The 22,104-nt window shown below is 41.3% G+C and overlaps 1 protein-coding gene across 6 annotated transcripts in view; it reads left to right on the forward strand.

Moving 5' to 3' along the window:
* mok (MOK protein kinase) overlaps positions 1-22,104 on the forward strand; it is a 131,622-nt gene that overhangs the window by 28,048 nt on the left and 81,470 nt on the right. For 3 of the 6 annotated variants that reach the window (XM_087989759.1, XM_087989761.1, XM_087989762.1), the window contains one exon: positions 14,570-14,640. In XM_087989759.1, the coding sequence (XP_087845885.1) occupies positions 14,570-14,640 (71 nt within the window). Of the gene's footprint in view, positions 1-7,114; positions 7,205-14,569; positions 14,641-17,201; positions 18,914-22,104 lie in introns of those variants that run through there. The other 3 variants (XM_043697360.2, XM_087989758.1, XM_087989760.1) reach the window with 2 other exon arrangements.

The following is a 22,104-nucleotide window of genomic DNA, read 5'->3' on the forward strand; positions in this document are numbered from 1 at the left end:
ACCTCCAACTCCTCCCAATGCTCTGACCAATAAAGGAAAGCATGCCAAATGCCTTCTTCACTATCCTATTCACCTGTGACTCCACTTTCAAGGAACTATAAACCTGTACTCCAAGGTCTGCATTTGGCCCATAAGCCTCAACTTTCTTATTCATGTATCTATCTAACTATCTTTCAAATGTTGTAACTATACCTGAATCTAACACTTCCTCTGGAAGTTCATTCCACATATGAACCACCCTCTAGGTTGCTGTTCAGTTTCCTTTTAAATCCTTCTCCTTTCACCTTTCTTTAAAAAAAGACCCTCCAGTTTTTAATTCTCTCACCCTTGGGAAAAGACCTTTGCTGTTCTTGTCTGTGACCCTCATGATTTTATAAGCCTCTGTAAGGTCACTCCTTAACCTGCTACATTCCAGTGAAACTGGTCCCAGCCTATCCAGCCTCTTCTTTATAACTCAAATTTTCTAGTCATGGCATCCTCCTGGTAAATCTTTTTGGAACCCTCTCCAATTTAATAATGTCCTTCTTATGTCAGGGAAACCTGCAAATGGAGAAAGACTGCGGAAAGTTACAAAATAGAATGATTTGGACATCCTTGTACATGCTGAGTAGGAAAGTCTTTCTGTAACTGTAACAGGTGCTGGAGAAATCCCATCTGGAATACTGTGAGCTGTGTTGGTCCCCTTAAGAAAATATATTATTTCACTAGAGTTAGTTCAGAGAAAGTTCACTAGGATGATCCCTGGTGTCAGTGGATGGCTTGAAAAGCAAAGGTTATATACACTGGGACTCTACTCACTGTAGATTAGAAGAATGAGAAATTATCTAATTGAACCATATAGGATTATTAAAGGGCTTGACAGGGTAAATGCTAAGAGGAGGTTTCCCTCATGGGAGAGTCTACGACCAGAGGGACACAGTTTGAGATGAGGAGGAATTTCTTCTCTGAGGGTTGAGAGTCTTTGGGACTCCAGAAAACTGTGGGGCAGAGTCCTTATTTATATTTAAAGCTGAAATAAATTCTCGATCATCCAGGGAATCAAATGTTGTGGGGAGCACACAGGAAAGTGGATGTGAAGAATTATCCATGATCCTATCAAATGGTGGAACAGGCTCAAGGTGCCGAACAGTCTACTCATGTTCTTATCTCTTATGTGGTCTTAAGGAATCACAAAAAGCCAAAACTCGAATACAGTGAACAGTAGGGAAAAGAAATGGAATGTTGGCCTTTATTTCAAAGGTGCTTAAGTTTAAAAGCAAGGAGGTTTTTGCTATAACTATTCAAGGCACAAGTCAGACCACAGCTGGAATACTGTGAATAGTTTTGGGCCCTTATCTAAGGAATGATGTACTACCATTGGAGGAAGTCCAGAGAAGGCTCACTATGCTGATACTGGTATGAAAGGTACAGTATAAATGCAAGTCTTGCTTTAGCAGGGAAGGTTAATTCCAGGTTACCATTGATGGTAGTTTTTGGTACGTCACAGAAGCAGTTTAGTGGCATCAAGGTGGCCATGATTCTGAATTTGCTGTTTTAATATTGATTCAGTGCCCAGCTGGGGCTTTTCTTCAGTGTCTTAGTCTCTACTGCTGCTTAGACAATCTGACTAAACAAACAACAGCCACCAGCATCCTGTACATTCTCTCAACAACATCCCCTGCAAGGAAACTTAGAAACACAGTTTAAAGAGGGAGTAAATTCAGTCCTTCACTGATAACAGTCTGTGCTCAGTTATGTTACAGCACAAGCTTCACAGATGTTGCTGAAATATAATTATGTCTAATATTTACAAAGTAAGAAGATATTTCACTATAAATTAATTAAAGTTCCCTTTAACAATCTCAGTAACTGTGGTATCTTTGCAGGGGAGAGGTAAAGGTCTATTTAGATTAACCATGACCATTAATGCTCACCAATTATTAATCTGGTTGACTTGAGGATATCTCTTGAAATCATCTTTCACCATTTTACATGATACTCTTGGGGTACCAGCATACTACCGTTGGAAAATTAGCTCTGACTATTGCTCTGCTATTTCTTGTTTGTTATTTTTTCCATTTTGCTAAACAAATTTTAATTCTATTAACTTCATTGACACTATCACAATTTGAGTTGTGATGAATATTGTCAAATGGATAAACAAGCATTTTAGTTCAAGTTGGCCAAGTATTTCTGTGGGTTAGAGGCCATTTGTGCACATATATGATTATAAGAGTCATACAGCACAGAAACAGACCTTCGGTCTAACTCATTCATGTTACCAGGTTTCCTAAATTAAACCCAGTCCCATTTCCTGTGTTTGGCCCATATCCCTCTAACCCTTTCCTATCCATCTACCTGTCCAAATGTCTTTTAAATGCAGTAATTGCACCCTCCACTGCCACTTCCGTTGGCAGTTCATTCCATATATGTACGCCCCTCTCTGTGAAAAATGTTAGTAAGCTCCTCTCTTATATCTTGGCTAGTCACCTAATCTATGCCTCTCACGATTCTGTGAACTTCTGTAAGGTCAGCCCTTAGCCTCCAACAATCCAGGGAATAAAGTCCTAATCGTCCAGCCTCTCCTTATAATGCAAACCTTCCAGTTTGGTAACATATTTGTAAATCTTTTCTGCACCCTTTTCAGTTTAATAACATCCTTCCTATAGCAGGGTGATCAGAATTTTATACAATATTCTAAAAGTGGCCTCATGAATGCCCTGTATTGCTGCAATATGATGTCCCACCTCTTGTACTTGGTAATGTGACGAATGAAGGTAATCATGTGAAATGCCTTTTTCACCAATTTACCTGCAACCTCCCTTTTAAGGAACAATGTACCTGTACCCTGGGTTTCTCTGTTTGACAACACTCCCCAGAGACTTACCATTAACAACGTAAGTCCTGCTGTGGTTTGTCTTATCAAAATACAACACCTTGCATTTATCTGCATTAAACTCCATTTGCCACTCCACGGCCATTGGTCCAGCTGATCAGGATCTTATTGTACTCTTAGATAACCTTCTTCATTGTCCACCAATTTTGGAGTCACCTGCATTCAAAGATCATATAGTGTGGAAAATGATCTGACTACACTGTCATCATAGCTCAATTGCTGCTTCATCAAATCATTTTCCTTTCACTGTTGCTTCACATGATTTTCTCTGTTCATCGCCTATGTCCAACTTCCTCAAAATCACCAGTGTTACACTCAAAAGCAGTTACTGGACGTGATGTACCAAACTCCAGGATTCAGTTTGCTAAAATTGCAGTTTTTAATCAAAACTACCTCACTTTCAAAATTCAGATACATGTGTTGCTTTGGGTGTGAGCCTTCTCTGTGTTATGTAGAGTCAAATGATATCCCCAGTCAAAGCCAGTCATTATCAGTTTGCATATCTGTGTGACCTTGTTCAGATCTACATTTAGTTTCAATACATTCCATCAGAAATATCTCTCAAACTCAACAATCAATTCTCTGCAGTCCTCCATCCCAAACTTCCAAAACACCTTGCTCCTAACCATGGGGCTCAAACTGTTTGGGACAAACAGTTCTATCACCTCAAATGATTTGTTATGCACATCTAATTCTGCCTTGAAACAGCTTGTGCAGACAAATAAACAGGAATTGGCTTTTGATAGAAATCTGAAATGGGAACAGGGTCACTTCCAGAGAGTGGCAGGATTACATTGTGTAAGTGGGCAAGGTCAGTGACCTCAGAACCTGGAGAACAGTTCACACAGGGATCTGATTCAAGTTCGCAGCAGACAGCAGTCCGTTGTAGGAATGAATGTCAAAGACAGTCAAAGGTGGTTACATTTCCCTACTCCAATCTCCAGTTTGACCTTATTGTTGTTCACGCACAGGGACTAAAGGTCATTGTGGCCTTGACTGTTCCTGGAGAAGGAGATTGTATGCTTGATATTTATTAGATAGACTGTAACAGTGTTTGGGTCTCCCAAGAGAGGGGCAAAGAGCAAAGCAGCTCACCTTTCTCTGCTTCAATGTGGCTTTTGAATTTCGCTTTTGGATTTCATTTTCTTCAGCCCTAACAATCAGAGGCAGCTCAGTGCCCTCCGTAAAGAGCCTGATTTGGACTTTCTTTTCCTTTGCAAAGCCGCCTTCGAGCCTGAGTGATTATCCATCAGAATAACCGAGCGGTTGCAGTGCTCCAAAAGTCGTTCCCTGATCTTGGTCCTGGAACCGCTGGAGTTTGGAGCTGAATGCTTCTCCTGAGTTCATTCGCTATCAGATTAGATTAGATTAGATTACTTAGATTAGATTAGATTACTTACAGTGTGGAAACAGGCCCTTCGGCCCAACAAGTCCACACCGACCCGCCGAAGCGCAACCCACCCATACCCCTACATTTACCCCTTATTACCTAACACTAAGGGCAATTTAGCATGGCCAATTCACCTAACCTGCACATCTTTGGACTGTGGGAGGAAACCGGAGCACCCGGAGGAAACCCACGCAGACACGGGGAGAACGTGCAAACTCCACACAGTCAGTCGCCTGAGTCGGGAATTGAACCCGGGTCTCCGGCGCTGTGAGGCAGCAGTGCTAACCACTGTGCCACCGTGCCGCCCAAAAATTTTTTTAGATTACATTACAGTGTGGAAACAGGCCCTTCGGCCCAACAAGTCCACACCGACCTGCCGAAGCGAAACCCACCCATACCCCTACATTTACCCCTTACCTAACACTACGGGCAATTTAGCATGGCCAATTCACCTGACCCTGCACATCTTTTGGACTGTGGGAGGAAACCGGAGCACCCAGAGGAAACCCATGCAGACATGGGGAGAACGTGCAAACTCCACACAGTCAGTCGCCTGAGGCGGGAATTGAACCCGGGTCTCAGGCGCTGTGAGGCAGCAGTGCTAACCACTGTGCCACCGTGCCGTCCAAATCAGTAGCTCTCTAAAACTAAAACTGAACTGCGAGTCCCAACAGTTTCCACACTGGATAAGTTTCTGAAAGCATCAACTTCAATCCCAAAACACAGCAAAACCACAAAGCATTTTCTAAACCAGAAACTATTTTTGTCCAGCTGTAGTCTATGAATTTTTTCCCTCAAGTTTAAAGAGCAAGGAATTGGGAAAACGTCAAATCATAAGATGTATGCAGGTTTATTCTTTAAATACACATTTATTCCATTAATGTGCATTTGCTATACTAACTAGGAGCAGGAGTAGACAATTCAGCTCCTCTGGCTTGCTTCAGTATTCAATACAATTATTGCTAATCTCATCTCAGCCGCAACTCCTAGTTATGCCCCATAACCCATCAACCAGTTACTAATGCAAAAATCTGAGTAAATTTACTCAATGCCCTCGCATCCATCAAACTCTGGAATAATGAACACCAGAGGCACAACCCTTTGACAGAAGGAATTTACACTTGTCTGTGTTTCAGATCTGCTATCCCTTATCTTAAAACTCTGACCGTTTATTTTTGATTGCCCCACTAGAGGAAACATCCTCTACATATACATGATCAATCCCCTATAGCGTCATATACCTCAATTGGATCTCCTTTTATTCTTCCAAATTCCAGAAAGTGTACAATTAAACCTTATAAAATATTCCCAAGACAAAATACCTTACCTCTAAATTCAACCTATTGAATCTCCTCCAGTACCTCAAATGCAACTACATCCTTCAAGGGGACCAAAGCTTCATGTAATCTTCCAGATACAGTCTCACTAATGCTTCATACAATTCCAGTAACATTTGTCTACTTTAACATCTATTCCTTTAGCAATGAATGCCAAAATTCTGTTTTCCTTTTATTACCTGCGTTCTAGTTTTTGGCAATTTGTGCATAAAGACATCCAGATCCCTCTGCACTTAAGCACCGATTTGTTTCTTTCCACTTAGATAATAAGTTTCCTTTCTATTCTTCTGACCAAAATGGGGAACCTCACTTATTGACAGCAAGTCCCTTGCAAAAGCTAAAATAGGGTCTTCTGAACTCCGAGTCAAAGTGCCTGCTGATCTTGGGTTTCCTACCTGTTGGAGTTGGGTACTGTCATATTTGCCTTGATGCTTTGTGGCATCTTTCCAACTCCATGAAAATATACCTCCTAATGTCTAGGCTATGAGGTCAATGATGCAGTAGGTTTTCCATATGCTGAAATATGCAGCAACTAACTTGTTTTTCTGCGTTTTTGTTTTAACGCCTTCCACAGGTCAAGTCCCAAGCTCTTCTTACTAGCCTCCAGTTCCCTGCCTTTCAGTCCTGACTCCCTTCAAGTTGGAGAACCAGTGCTGAGTCACAACATCCTCTAGACCTTTCTAATCACACTTATGTTGGCTAACTTTGTAATGACAGGATTCAGTCAGAACTGATGCAAAATAAATTTACTCATTTACTTCACTCCCAGTTGCTGTTGTGAGAAGTTGAATACAGCAGAGTAATGGAGGATGTTATCAAAACTGTGCTGATTTTACTAAATCTGGACTTTGACCGCCCTCATTGCCACCACTCTCATCAGTTCTTTGATTTATTTAGCTGGCAGTGGACTGGAGGATTTGTAATTTTCTTCCTAATCGGTATGGTTCAGTTTCAAACCAGATCTTTAAAAAAAATCACAGAACCAATAATTAGAAAAAACAAAAATCAAGTCTTTTTTTCTGGGTGAATGGTTTCCAAATCTATAGAATATAATACACAAGAGTGTAGTGGACGCTGGGACGTTGCATAAATTTGAGGAGATAGATTTTTAATTAGTCATGGGTTGAAGAGTTATAGGAAGCAAGCACAAGAGTTGAGGTGAGATGAAACCAGCTATGATAGTATCAAGTGGCGTAGCAGGTGTGAGGGACTGCTGATTGGCTAACACCTGCTCCTAGTTCTTAAGTGAACATCTGTATCAAATTTTATTTAGTGGTATGCAGTACAGTAGGCAGTAGGTATGCTGTCACTTGTAACTAGTATAAAAAGTTTAAAATGCAGTGATTGTTTTTCTTTTACAAAGGAAATGAGACATTGAAACTCTTTAAAAACATGAAAAAGTTCAAATAGAATTTGAGGTTCAGTTGAAACTTATAAACTGTAATTTCATGCTATCTGATGATTTAAAAAAAACACCCAGATAATCATGTCTTGTTCAAATTTTGTGATCAGCATGGAGCAAGTGAACAACCTACGTGAAATTCAAGCAATGCGCAGACTGAGTTTACATCCTAATATTCTTCAGTTACATGAAGTGGCCTAGTAAGTGTTGCTTCATTGCATATTATAATTAAATATATTCATGAACAAGAATTATATACCTTCCTTTGACCCGCTAAGCAAAAATGTCTGAACCTGAGGAATGTTTTGCATTTATGATTTATAGAATCAGTAAATAGCCTCTGTTTTAATGCTGTCGAAAAGCGTGGTGCTGGAAAAGCACAGCTGGTCAGGCAGGAGAGTTGATGTTTCAAGCATAAGCTCTTCATCAGGAAGGAAGGGTGGCCCAAGGGGACTGAGAGATAAATGGAAGGGAGTGGGGCTTGGGGGAAGTAGCTGGGAATGCAATAAGGTAGATGGAAGTGGGGTGTGATGGCGATAGGTCTGGAAGAGGAATGGCTAATATTCTGCCTTGCGACCCTCCAACCACATGGGATCAATGTAGATTTCACCAGTTTCTACATTTCCACCCCCCTCCCCTTTTATCCCAGATCTATCCTTCCAACTCAGCACCGCCCTCTTGAACTGTCCTACTTGTCCATCTTCCTTCCTACCTATCCACTCCACCCTCCTTTCCGACCTATCATCATCACCCCCCCACCTCCATCTACCTATTGCATTCCCAGCTCCATCCCCTTCCATTTATCTCTTAGCCATCTTGGCCAAACCCCTCATTCCTGATGAAGAGCTTTTGCTTGAAATGTCGACTCTCCTGCTTCTTGAATGCTACCTGACTGGCTGTGCTTTTCCAGCATCACACTTTTCAACTCTGATCTCCAGCATCTGCAGTCCTCACTTTCTCCCTCTGTTTTAATGTTGCACAATATTTAGAATATTTATGTGATGTGGCTGTTTGTTGTCAGTGTAAATGCAACTTTGTCTATTTCTAGTCAATGGATAGAGCAACTTGTCCACGTTTCCTGAGAATTATACTTTATGTAGTACAATTCTGACAAAGTTCTAACCTTATTTTTAAGCATTGTTTCAGGAAGTGTTTAAAATGCAACGGTCTCATTGGAATTACTCTTTCCACTGTGCTGTTTAATGAATGTTTCAAATTATGGCTACTTTTTTTTTTGCTCTCTGGTTTTTCTGCCCTCGTGAAAGCATTGACTGCCTGCTTCGTAGCAGAATTACCTCCAGTATCTTGCAAAATAATCTTGACTGGACACCAGCTGAGGAGAAAGAGTTAGTTGGGAAGAGAATAGTGAAACAGAACTGATTCTGTTTTATTATATTTATGATTTCTAAAGTTCAAAGTATGAGAACTTTCAGTTGTTTTCAGGCCTCACCACCCAGGTTGCTAAGTTGGGCCACTGCAATTTAAGCACCTGCTGAGTTAGCATGTCATACTTACTACATTAACGCGCCTATTACATGCATGACTTACCTTTGCCTTCTTGAAATTCTCCATAATCCATACCAAACCATAAGTTATAGTGTTTCCAGGTATAAACAGGTGAAATTGGAGTGAGCTTAGGCCATTTGGTTGGAATTCCTTGTCATTCAACTGGAATAATCCTTCTTCAGAGTGTAAGGGCGTTTGTTTATGTTGGGAGAGTTTGAGCAAAAAAAAAACACAATGTAGGTTTTTTAGGCCTTAAGATAGAAGATTCTGTAATTTTGGAGGCTTCCAAAGCAAAAAACTTTCTAGTTTCAGTTCAGAGCAGTTTGCAAAAGTCTTAGCTGAAGTTGAATGTGTCAAGCAGTTGTTCCTAAGAAAGGAAAGTAGTAGTACTACTGTTAGAGATTATCTCCAAGTGAGGAGTTTAGTTTCAAAGTTCCAGATCAGGAGTGTTTGGTTAAAACCTTGGAAGGGTTATTTGAGCTGAAAAGATTGTAGTACTGTTGTATGAAAGCTCCAGGAAGAGGCTATCAGAATCTCACGAGAGGGAATTGAAGCCAGAGTTAAGTTTGAACCCTGGACATGTGAAAGATAAGGAAATTCTATTTGGTATGAATATTATTTTTTTAAAATAAAAAGGGTGCCTTGATATGTTATTACTAACAATGCTGGTCAATTCCTAAAGATGTGGCTGACAATTTGGACCTCTAGCAGGTGGTGAGCAAACCAACAAGATGGTAAAACGGTAGTGATCTCATTCTTGTCAATCCTGTTTTTGCAGATGTATTCATCTGTCACAGTATTGCCACCTTAATCAGTCATTGTGGATAGAAAGTCCACCTTCTTCCTTTGTTTTGTGTGACATACCATTGTGTTAAATGTAGCAGACTTTGAACATTTCAAGTAGCTCATTACTGAGCATCCATGAGGAAGAATTATATTTAATACCAATATGTAATCTCATGTTCTGACATATTCACCATTATAACTGTGCTGAGAGATGAACCCTGTTGAACATCACTTGGCACACTTAAAAATGAGGTGCCCTTCTTATGAAACTAAAAGTTGAGGTTACTGCAATCCAGATAGAAGAAACTGCATGTAATAGAGAGGCCTAAATGATCCCTTGACCAATGGATTAGATTGAAACTCTTCAGTACTGCCACATTCAGTGAGATTCATGATGGAGAACTAAACAAGTACAGGAAGAGGCAACTCCAGTGAAATCTCCATTCTTCATGGTCTGGAAGCCCAGCACAATGAAAAAAGACTGAAATATTTGTATCCACCTTCCACTAAACTGCTGATTGCGCGATTTATCTTGGCTTCATCCTGACGTCCTAGCATCACAGTTACTACTCTTCAGCCAATTTGACTTACTGCATGTGATCAAGAAACAGCTGAAGGCACTGAATACTTCAAAGATCCTGACAACAAACCAGAAATAGTATTGAAGACATAGTGCAGAACTAGCCATACCCCTAACCAAGGATAAAAGCAAATTACTACGGTTGCTGGAATCTGAAACCAAAAGAGAAAATGCTGGAAAATCTCAGCAGGTCTGGCAGCATCTGTAAGGAGAGAAAAGAGCTGATGTTTTGAGTCGAATTGACCCTTTGACAAAGGGTCAGTTAGACTCGAAACATCAGCTTTTTTCTCTCACAGATGCTGCCAGACCTGCTGAGATTTTCCAGCATTTTCTCTTTTGGTTTCATACTCCTAACCAAGTTGTTTCATCCATCTGAGAATGTGAAAAATTGCTCATGAATGTTCTGTTCACAAATAACAACTCCAAACCAGCTAATAACTGCCATCAGTCTTTTTTCAGTTTTCAGAAAATTGAAGGAAGGAATCATCAATAACCCTATCAACTGGTACTTGCTAAGGAATAATCTGCTCTCTTGACATTCCAGTTGGGTTGTGCAGGAATACTCCTGACATCTGTTACTACCTTATGCAAACATGAATAAACAGGATGAACTCCAGAGGTGAGCTGAGTGATTGTCCTTGACATCAAGGCAGCACTTGATCAATATGTGAAGCTCTAGCAAAACTGAGCTAGTGTCATTGTAGAAAACCTCCTGGAATGGCTCCAACTAGTGAAGAAAATGTTATAGGAAGTCGATCTCTCTGCCTCAGGATAGGAGTTCCTTTAGTAGTAGTGTTCTGTGCTGAACCATCTTCAATAGCTTTCCCTCCATCACAAGATCAGAGCCAAGGTAATCCCCATCATCACTGGAAACAAACTATACCTTTCCTGTCACCGGGTCAAAATCCTTGATCTTTCTTCCTAATAACACTCTGGGTATCCATAGACTGCAGTAGTCCCTTAATGAACAAAACAGTTATGAATAGCCAATAAATTCTGGCCTAGCCAGCAGCGCATGCTTCACATGAACAAACAGTGTGCAATTTGATTGTTTTCTTTCCCCTGCTTCTTCCTCCCATTTGTAGGGGGACCTTCACACAGAAGGTGGTACGTGTATGGAGTGGGCTGCCAGAGGAAGTGGTGGAGGCTGGTACAATTGCAACATTTAAGAGGCATTTGGAAGGGTTTGGAGGGATATGGGCCGGGTGCTGGCAGGTGAGACTAGATTGGGTTGGGATATCTGGTTGGCATGGACAGGTTGGACCGAAAGGTCTGTTTCCATGCTGTACATCTCTATGATTCTATGCCTCTTAAAACAAGGCACAGTCTTTGAACATCAGAACTCCTTTCTGCCATTCTTTTGGTTGTATGTTTTATTTTTAAACAAAGGCGAACTGTGAACATCAGTTGCAAGTGTAGTCCTGTGCTCCTGGATTCACTGCTGAAAGCTTTTTAATGGCTAATGCAGGGAACAAAAGATGAGTTCAATAGCATATTCACCTTTTTATTCTGATGTGCATTTCTTCTCCTGCCTCAAATTGCATCCAGTATATCACTCCTCACATTTAGCTTGCTGATACAGCTATGCTTCCGTCTGCCACTTCCTCATCCTTTATTTGATTATTCATTTATCCTCGTACTCATATTTATGCAATGCTATGCCACTCTCATAATAATCTTGAATCCTTAGTCATTATTATTATCAACACTCATAAGTCCATTCTTGTTTTCCTGGCAGTAGAGGTAAGCACAGGGCAAGAAGAGACAGATTATGGTTGGACTTGCAACTGAGACATGGGAAGAATTGTTGGACATCAGTAGCCTTTGAAGACGAGGGCAACTGTCATCCATGTAGTGACTGAATTAAACATCAGTCCACAATACTAACTAATGTGATCCTAATGTCAGCTGCTAATGATCATTTAAAATACATGTTTCTTAAGTTCTAATTCATGCCTTAATCTCCCATGGACCCTTTAATGTCTTACTGGAGCTGTTTCAGGATGAAAATGCCAATTCAAAGTAGGTCAGTCACCTGAGGGTTTGTCACAGACTTGTACAAATTAATGCACCAGCCCAGATACTTACAACTCATTGAGGCAGTAAGTAGATGGTTGAATTTTCACTTGGTAACTTAAACATTACTGGTGATTAAGCGCAGAAGACTAATGAAACATCCAACTTGGAGACGACTGTACACTTCTCACTCAGCTCAGCAGCATGCAGATATGCACCTAAGTGCTGTACTTTGGAAATCATTGAACAGGATTCTTCTGGAGTAACAACCAAGAGCAAGCAATATACTAACTGGTGTCCAGCTGCACTATGCATGCTTCTTTGCAGAGAGATTGGAGAACTACAATCTCTCTAGTTCTGCAGAAGTAGCATGATTTTGCAGACCTTTTATAAAGGTACCATTGCGTATAAAAGCACCACTACCAGCCTGAGGTAACAATGCCACAAACATACTTACAGTTTCAAGTGAGCTGTGGTTAGAACCTTGCACAGGTTAAATGATATTGTAATATTGACTATTCATCCAGGTAATCTGCAGCAATGTTCTTCAGCTCATTTTCAGAAGGGAATTTCAGCTGGGTCATGTGAAGGATAGAACATAGAACATAGAAAAATACAGCGCAGTACAGGCCCTTTGGCCCTCGATGTTGCGCCGATCCAAGCCCACCTAACCTATACTAACCCACTATCCTCCATATACCTATCCAATGCCCGCTTAAATGCCCATAAAGAGGGAGAGTCCACCACTGCTACTGGCAGGGCATTCCATGAACTTACGACTCGCTGAGTGAAGAACCTACCCCTAACTTCAGTCCTATATCTACCCCCCCTTAATTTAAAGCTATGCCCCCTTGTAATACCCGACTCCATACGCGGGAAAAGGTTCACACTGTCAACCCTATCTAACCCCCTAATCATCTTGTACACCTCAATCAAGTCACCCCTAAACCTTCTTTTCTCTAATGAAAACAGCCCCAAGTGTCTCAGTCTTTCCTCATACGATCTTCCTTCCATACCAGGCAACATCCTGGTAAACCTCCTCTGCACCCGTTCCAGTGCCTCCACATCCTTCCTATCATATGGCGACCAAAACTGCACACAATATTCCAGATGCAGCCGCACCAGACTCTTATACAACTGCATCATGACCTCAGGACTCCGGAACTCAATTCCTCTACCAATAAAAGCCAGTACGCCATATGCCTTCCTCACTGCACTATTTACCTGGGTGGCAACTTTCAGAGATCTGTGTACATGGACACCAAGATCCCTCTGCTCATCAATAGTATTGTATTGGCTCAAAGCACTGTCAGAACTGCAACAAGACTGCCTCTACATATGAGTGATGGACAGTATCACACCAGTGCCAGAGCAAGATGAGTTATTAAAGTTCTCTTATGTTTTAAAAAAAAAATTTAACATTGTGCAAAGAAGAAATAGCATTCTTTTCTGCATTGTGTATGATAGCAAGATCATTATAGCCTATGAAGTATATTTAAGTACAGTGTATTTAAGTACATATTTAAGTATTGCTTTTGAGCCAGTCACTATGAAGTGCACAAGAACTGAACATCAAATTGCTCAACCAGGTTTCTTTCTAATGTAAAATAAATGTGTAAAATATTGCATGTATACCTATAATTCAAAAATCCTTATTATGTTCGGCTTTTGTTTCAGACATCTATATTTAAAAAAACATGTTTCAAATCTTGAAATCTCACTTTAGCACTGGGATATAGACAAGTAGCAGGCAGAAAGGTAATGAGTAAATCACATGGAAAATATCAAGAGAACAACTAATGAGAGAAATCAAATTTTATAGATATTTTTAATCCACCTGTTCAAACTTGTGACCACCTTCTAGTGTAAATGGGATTTGAACTTGGGACATCTCATGGTGCCACAAGAGCTTACAAAGGCATATGCTATAAATAATATGTGAATAATTTGGGTGGGACAATCGGAGGGAAACATCAATTTACAAGGGTTCTCCAAGATTGCGCTGATATTGCTCTGATTGGGCTGGTCTGCACCCTTCATGGTGACCTGCATTTTTCCCTTCCATTAGACACCAAGAACATAGTTTCATTTTTTATTTTCCAAGTATCTCTTTAGTTATTCACAAGCTGTATCTTGTCTGTTAACTCACTATGTTCTGTAGTCTCCTGCTTGTTTCGTATTTGCTACTTAATCCTTTTCTGTTCTCCAATCAAGGATTTCACCAATTTCTGTTTTTACTCATTCTCTTATCCAGATTTTTAAAATGCTGTTCACCTGTATTTCAGTCCTCAGGACATGTCTTAAGATGTGAAATGTTGACTACCTTCTATTTTTCCAGTATTTTCATGTCTAACATTTCTTTCTATAAACTTCTGTTTTCTTTTCCTGTTATGATATCTGTAGCCTTCTGAGATGTACAGGCATTGGTATTCTTTTTCCCTGTGCACTGGTTTATCTATCAGATTACAGTTGGTTTGAGAATTGAAACTTAGGAAGTGATCCATGAAACTTTAAACACTCCACTGCTATCTAAACAAGTTGCATTTAAAATTAGAGTCAAAAATGGAACAGTGAGGAAAACATTTAAAAATAAGGTTAATAATTTTTCTCTTGAAAGTATTTTTCCATTACATCTAAACAAATGTAACTAGTTTTGTTTTTTTCTCTTTCTTTTCAGTGATAAGAAGTCTGGGTCTCTTGCTCTAATATGTGAACTAATGGACATGAATATCTATGAGCTCATACAAGGTCAGTTCTATTAGATTGTTTGCCTTTTGACAAATTGTTTGCAACTTTATCAATAATTTTAAAAATCAACATTATTTTATATGCCACAACTATATTTAAATGATTCCTGGGACTATGTACACATTGAAGACAGCAGTTATTACCCATTCCTGATTTCATTTGAGAAGCTGATAGTGAACCACTTCGAACTGCAGTAGTTTTTATGGGCTATTTGCTCACACGTGCTTCTAGGGAGGGAATTCCAGGATATTGGGTCAGTGACAGTAAAGAAATGATCATTTCCAGATCAGGTTTTTTTTTCTTGGGAAAAGAAAGCGCTAAAGGCAATTTCCAACCTTTTAGGTATTAGAGGCGGTAGGTTTGATTAGATTAGATTAGATTCGATTCCATACAGTATGGAAACAGGCCCTTTGGCCCAACATGTCCATACTTACCTTCTGAAGAGTAACTCACCCAGACCCATTCCCCAACCCTATATTTACCCCTGACTAATGCACCTAAGACTATGGGCAACATAGCATGGCCAATTCACATGACCTGCACATCTTTGGACTGTGGGAAGAAACCGGAACACCTGGAGGAAACCCATGCAGACATTGGTAGAATGTGCAAACTCCACACAGTCGCCTGAGGTGGGAATCAAATCCTGGTCCTTGGCGCTGTGAGACAACAATGCTAACCACTGAACCACCATGCCATTTGGAAAGTGTTGTGGCAGGAGCTCTGGCAAGTTGTAGGTGGTACACACTACTGCCAATCCACTACTGGTGGAATGAGTGAATATTTAAGGTGGTGGATAGGTTGCCAAGCAAGCTTTGTCCGCAATTGTGCCAAGCTTCTTTGGTGTTGTTTGGCGTTGCAATTCAGTGAGAGTATTTCCTCACTCCATCATGTATAAGGCACAAGTCAAGAAATTCTTTGGGAATTTAGAAAGTTTTACGTATTGTTGGACTTCCAAGGCTTAAATCTTCTTATAGAGTGTTTATATGGCTGGTCCATATAAATTTCTGCTCGTTGATAATGCACTGGATATAATTGGAGGATTCAGCAACAGTAGTGCCATTGAATGTCATGGATTGGTAGTTAGATTCTTCATTGGAGGTGGTCATTGTTTGAGACTTGTGCAAATATACTTGCCACTCAGTCCAAGCCTGGATGCTGTATCCATGCATTGATAGCTTCAGTATCTGAGGCATTACAAAAAGATATTGAACACTGTGCAATCTGTAGTGAGCCTGTGACATCGAGTATAATTGAGAAGATTGAAAATTATATTGTGTTACTACTTTGCATCCCTTCTCAACACCCAACTCACCTTCCTGCTGCCCTCTCATGATTACCAAACTTTAATTTGAAGCGATCATAGTCCTGTTGCTTTTCATTGTGCTCCTGTTTTGCTTTGATCTCGTGCTTTTAGACTCCCAAAATACTATTGGCATTCTAGCCATAGCAGCCCCTAGTGGAACATTATAGCACTCAAGAAGGGGCCCCTTCACTTAAAGTGATATTCCCATCCGCCATCTCAACAATGCATTTACCTGAAAGGTTTGTATAGAATTGGAATTTGTATGTGGCGGTGAATCACTGAATGCACATGAATGCAAGCAGTCCCTCCGAAGTGAGGTTGCAGGTAAGTTTTGCTTCATGGGTCTCTGAAGACAGTGGATCGCAAAGAGGAAAATGCTAATACAGATTTATTATGAAGTGTGGTGTCCTTTAACTGACCTGGTGACTGTGTCACAGAATCATTGGACCTGACCCTTTAGTGTTTGTGCTGGGCTCCTCTCACAGCTGAACGTGTTCTTTGGTGAGTGTTATGGAAATATGTTGCATGATCTGTCCTGTTGTCTCACTTTAAAGACAAAGTGTAAAATCAATCAGTCAAATGACAACATCAGTGAGGAGGCTTCTGGGGCATGCAGGGATACTTGCACAGGATGTCAGCCAGGTCACACTGGAAGTAGCTGAGGACTTGAAGACCACTAAAGATCTCTGGTCTCCAGAGAGCTATCAGAAGCAGCGTTATTGTTAACTCCCCTTTAGTCTATAAAGACTGTCTGAACTATGTCGCCTCTTCCTCCCACCCCTTTCCAATAACAATTCAGTGTATTTGGCTTGGAAAGCAAAGGGAGATCCTGTTAGGCCATATCTACATTCCTGGGCAGTTTTCTAGGCATGGGTGGGAAGTATGCATGGGAGCCTGCTAGCTGGTAAAGAGCATCCAGTTAAAAACGTTAAGAAGATCATTTAATGGAATTTCTTTTGACAGTTGAATTCTGTAGAAGGTGCAAAGGTCACGTGGAACTTTAGCAACTCACCAACTTAAATAAGGCAAGAACACAACAAGTGATTACAGAGGAACCTCTATTATCTGAAGGCGATGGGTGGGCAGTTTTTCATTCGGATAATTGATTATTCGGATAATTGATTTGATCTTAAAATGAAGCCATATTGCACATAATTATGTTAAAAAGCATGTTTACAGAGATTTTGTTTCATTCATTCATTAAATTTGTACAATCACTGGATATCGCTTAAAAATTCATGATATTTTACAAACCAAATCACTTTTTGTGTAAATAAAATTCATTGGGATGGAGGTCGGTTATTATTTTTCGAAGAAAATATCCAGCCACTGTTGTTTGAGGTGCTGCTGTCTTTTATTTTGCAAACGATAACATTTGACAAAGATGCATCAACGTAATGGCATCAACTTCATCTTGTGTTTCATACCACTCCATGAAAAGTTGAAAACTGTCGATAGCTTTGTTCATCGGGACTGGAGGAGGTGTCAGTATCTGATTTTCCTTACCATCCACGGTGTCCATACTTTTCTGCTGTTTTTCCGCGACTATTGATTATCTGATCATTACTGAATGTCTCTGTACCGATGTCATTGTCACAGTTTACCCAAACATCGATCTCAGCCTCTACAAAGTCTCCTAATCCCAACTGTCTGCAGTTCTCGGTGATGTCAGTGGTTAGCCTTTGAGCTGGATGGGTGTCCTTTTCACTGACATGACTACCAACATGCAAGCCACTCTACCAACACTCCACGACTATTGATGGCTTGATGCGGTCCCAAGGTTCAGCAATCATGAACAAAGCGTCCTTGACTGTGAATGCCTTCATAATTTCCTGCACTCCTTTGTCTGCACTGTCTTCACCAAGGGCAGCACGCAACATGTTAGGGCATTTTTTTTTTCATTATTGCGATGATTCCCTGATCGAGCAGCTGTAACCTTGAAGTCATGTTTGGTGGTAAAAACAAGCACTTGATAGCTCCGTCTGGTGATTCTAATTGGCTGCCTTTCATAGTGTGTGCCCCTGCATTGTTAACAAGCAGAAGGCACATTGCTCAAGTCCAGCGCTTGCTTAATGTAACCTGATGACAGGTACAAATTCTTCCTGAAATCAGGATGACGAAAGTGGATATGTCATCCATGCCTTGTTTTGTGCTCTGTACTTCATGGGAAACGAGTTCTTGAAGCAATGTGGATTAACATAACGCCCGATGCAGACGAGTACTGGTGGAATTGACACAAGGGAAAATCGTAATGTGATTCTTTTGCATTTTATGTCCCGACACCTGCTTTTCTGCGGTGGATGCAAGTGTTTTGTCCAGCAGTGCACACCAAAACAATCCACTTTCATCAGCATTGTACAATTGCTCAGGTTCATAATTTCCTTCATGAATGATGGATTGTAGTTTCTGTCTGTATCCTTCCACGGTGCTGTCATCCGCGGACTTCAGCTCTACCTAATGACGTGACGATGTTTGAAGCGCTGTAACCAGCCCAATGATACGCTGTGATCGGCCTCACTGGTGTTGAGTTGTTCAGGGAACAACTGGCAGCTTTTTCTAGTATCATTGGGCCAGATTTAGGAATCACCATGCCTTGTTTTGTGCTCTGTGTTTCATGGGAAATGAGTTCTTGAAGCAACGTGGATTAGCATAACGCCCGATGCAGACGAGTACTGGTGGCATTGACACAAGGGAAAATCGTAATGTGATTCTTCTGCTGTGAAAACCTCAAAACTACAGCTTGGTCGAGTTGCTCATCTTTTGCTGGCTTCATGGATTTTATTTTTAATGCACTTGAAGTATCACTTTGGTTGATACATTTCTCAATCACTGGTCTTTCTTTCCTGATGTGGAACACTGTTGCTATTCCAATGTGAAATCTTTGCCTTTTCACCATGATCCAGGCACTTTTAAAAACTTGCTTTTCTGTTAATTGTCACTGCTGTCCGCCTACTCTTCACAGACATGGTAAGTACGTACAACATACTCGATCACTTATGATAGATACATACTCTGAACAACGTCATGGAGGGAATGAAGACACCACTGACTTCTGAACTGTTGTTTCTTAAAATTACTTACAAAGTCAACTACCTATTAGGTAACTGATCACGAATTACCTGAGATCAGCAGTTGTATTAGGCTAAATAAAAAGGCTTATAAAGTGACCAAAAGTAGTAATAAATGTGAGGATTGGCAAGTTTTAAAAATGCAGGAAAGGAGGAGTAAGAAACTGATGAGGAAATAGTCAATAGAACACAAGTGCAGTCTAGAAAAACAAGAACATTATAAAAGCTTCTGCAACTAAGTAAATATGATTATAGGATTTAGCTATATATTTGACTAAGACACTGGTTATGGGATTAGACACTGTTCTCTGTAGCCAGGATTGATTTCTAAAGGCTGTTTTGCCTATCTGGTGCCAGGGTTAAGGATATTTTATTGGGGCTGCAAGGGCAAGGACTAAGGCTTCTGCAGTACTACCTTCTGCATCCCTCTACCTGTTTCACTCAGTCACACCTTGCTGTCCCTAACCAATGACCAGATTGGAGGAGGTTAATCTAAGGGGTGTGACTAGCTCCAGAACGTTCCTGAACCCAACACCAGATGCTGAGCAGAGGTTGAGAGCCAAGTTCGGTAACCATGAGGACAGTCTCAACCAGAATCTTGACTTCATGTCGCCCTACAGCTGATCCCACCACACGATACACTCTCTCATAGACACTCACACACACACAGTCTGTCACACAAAAACACTCACACAGTCTCTGTCTCGCTCTCACACACTCTCTCGAGCGCGCAAGCTCACTCAACACATAAATCTACGGGGTAAATTCGCATTTGCAGATTTGTATTTACAGGTACATACTATTTTGTTCAAAAAGCACACTATTTGTAGAAAGTCAGTCAATGTGACATTTTATAAGTTCCTGCTTTAGAAGTAAAACCAGTCTGACTCCCAAGTCGTGAAACTGACTCCAAACCAGACCTCACGCCTAAAATGCATTGTCTCACCTGAAATGTCACCTCTTTTATATTGATAAAGAGTTAAGTTATCTTGGGGCAGTGATTTGAAAGGAATTCTGGGATGTACATATTACACGTTTATACTCATGTATAGGTCAAACTTTTAAGACTATTTTAAAGGTTCAGTTTAGAGGGTCGACTAATACACAGGCACAAGTTTTGAGGGGCTGAAATTCATGTTGCATTTTGGAATACTGTATTGGCAGAAGTTGATTTGATCGCACAACTAATTCTGAGTAAAGAAGAAAAACACAATGAATTACAGTGAAGGTAATTACTGGTACAAAAAATTTATCATTGAATCCCTACAGTGTGGAAACGGGCATTTCAGCCTAACAAGTCCACACCACCCCTCCAAAGAGTAAACCATCCAGACCCATTCCCCCTATCCTATATTTACCCCTGACTAATACATCCCTGAACACTATGGGCAATTTAGCATGGCCAATTCACCTAATCTACACACCTTTGGATTGTGGGAGGAAACTGAAGCACCTGGAGGAAACCCATACAGGCACAGGGAGAATGTGCAAACTCCACACAGTTGTCTAAGGCTGGAATCGAACCCGGGTCCCTGGCGCTCTGAGGCAGCAGTGCTAACCACTTTACATTTTACATTACATTACATTACAGTGTGGAAACAGGCCCTTTGGCCCAACAAGTCCACACCGACCCACCGAAGCGCAACCCACCCATACCCCTACATTTAACCCTTACCTAACACTACAGGCAATTTAGCATGGCCAATACACCTGACCTGCACATCTTTGGACTGTGGGAGGAAACCGGAGCACCCGGAGGAAACCCACGCAGACACGAGGAGAACGTGCAAACTCCACACAGTTGTCCAAGGCAATTGAAGCGGGAATTGAACCTGGGTCTCTGGCGCTGTGAGGCAACAGTGCTAACCACTGGACCACCATGCTGCCCCAATATCAAACAGTCTTTGAAATCGTGCAAAATAACACTCTTCAACATTGTCATGGCCTGGGAGAAAGTGAGGACTGCAGATGCTGGAAACCAGAGTTGAAAAATGTGGTGCTGGAAAAACACAGCAGGTAAGGCAGCATCTGAGGAGCAGGAGAATCGATGTTTAAGGCATAAGCCCTTCTTCAGGAATGAGGCTGCTGTGCTAAGTGGGCTGAGATAAAGGGTAGAGAGGAGGGAATTTGGGGGAGGGGTGCTGGGAATATAATAGGTGGAAGGAGGTGAGGGTGATAGGCCGGAGAGGGAGTGGGGACGGAGAGGTCGGGAAGAAGATTGCAGGTCAAGAGGCGGTGCTGAATCCAGGGGTTGGGACTGAGATAAGGTGGGGGGAGGGGAAATGAGGAAGCTGGAGGAATCTACATTCATCCCGTGTGTTTGGAGGGTTCCTAGGCGGAAGATGAGGCCCTCTTCCTCCAGACCTGCATGTCATTGGCAGGGTGGGAGGGGGAGTTAAAGTGTTCAGCCACAAGGCGGTTGGGTTGGTTGGTGCAGGTGTCCCAGAGATGTTCCCTGAAACATTCCGCAAGTAGGCGGCATGTCTCCCCAATGTAGAGGAGACCACATCAGGTGCAACGGATACAGTAAATGATGTGTGTGGAGGTGCAGATGAATTTGCGACGGATATGGAAGGATCCATTGGGGCCTTGGAGGGAGGTGAGGGGGGAGGTGTGGGCGCAAGCTTTGCACTTCTTGCGGTTGCAGGGGAAGGTGCCAGATATATTTCCCTCCCCACCCCTATCAGCGTTCCAGAGAGACCACTCCCTTCGCGACTCCCTTGTCAGGTCCACACCCCCTACCAACCCAAGCTCCACTCCCGGCACTGATTTTGGTTTAAGTGAAACATGTGGTTTTCTTTGTAAGAGGTTCATAATATGTAGGGTCAACCTATACATGAAATATATGGAAAACACGAGTTTTTGGCTAAAATAAAGGGTTGACTTACACATTAGACTTGAGTATATCTGGTAATCAATTGCCAGCACCCCCCCCCTGCCTCCATTCTACCTGATTTAAAGATTTAACAGCCACATCGGTTGTATGACTCTTTGATCTTTTACTTATAAATTCTAAGTCTAAGGCCTCCCTCTCTCACTAGCCCCTGAAGAGGGAGCATGGCTCCAATAGCTTGTATTTTGTGGGACTAT

Source organism: Chiloscyllium plagiosum, unplaced genomic scaffold, assembly GCF_037043375.1.
Source record: "Chiloscyllium plagiosum isolate Xiang-an unplaced genomic scaffold, Cpla_swu_hap1 HiC_scaffold_8, whole genome shotgun sequence".
NCBI classification, from domain to species: Eukaryota; Metazoa; Chordata; class Chondrichthyes; order Orectolobiformes; family Hemiscylliidae; genus Chiloscyllium; species Chiloscyllium plagiosum.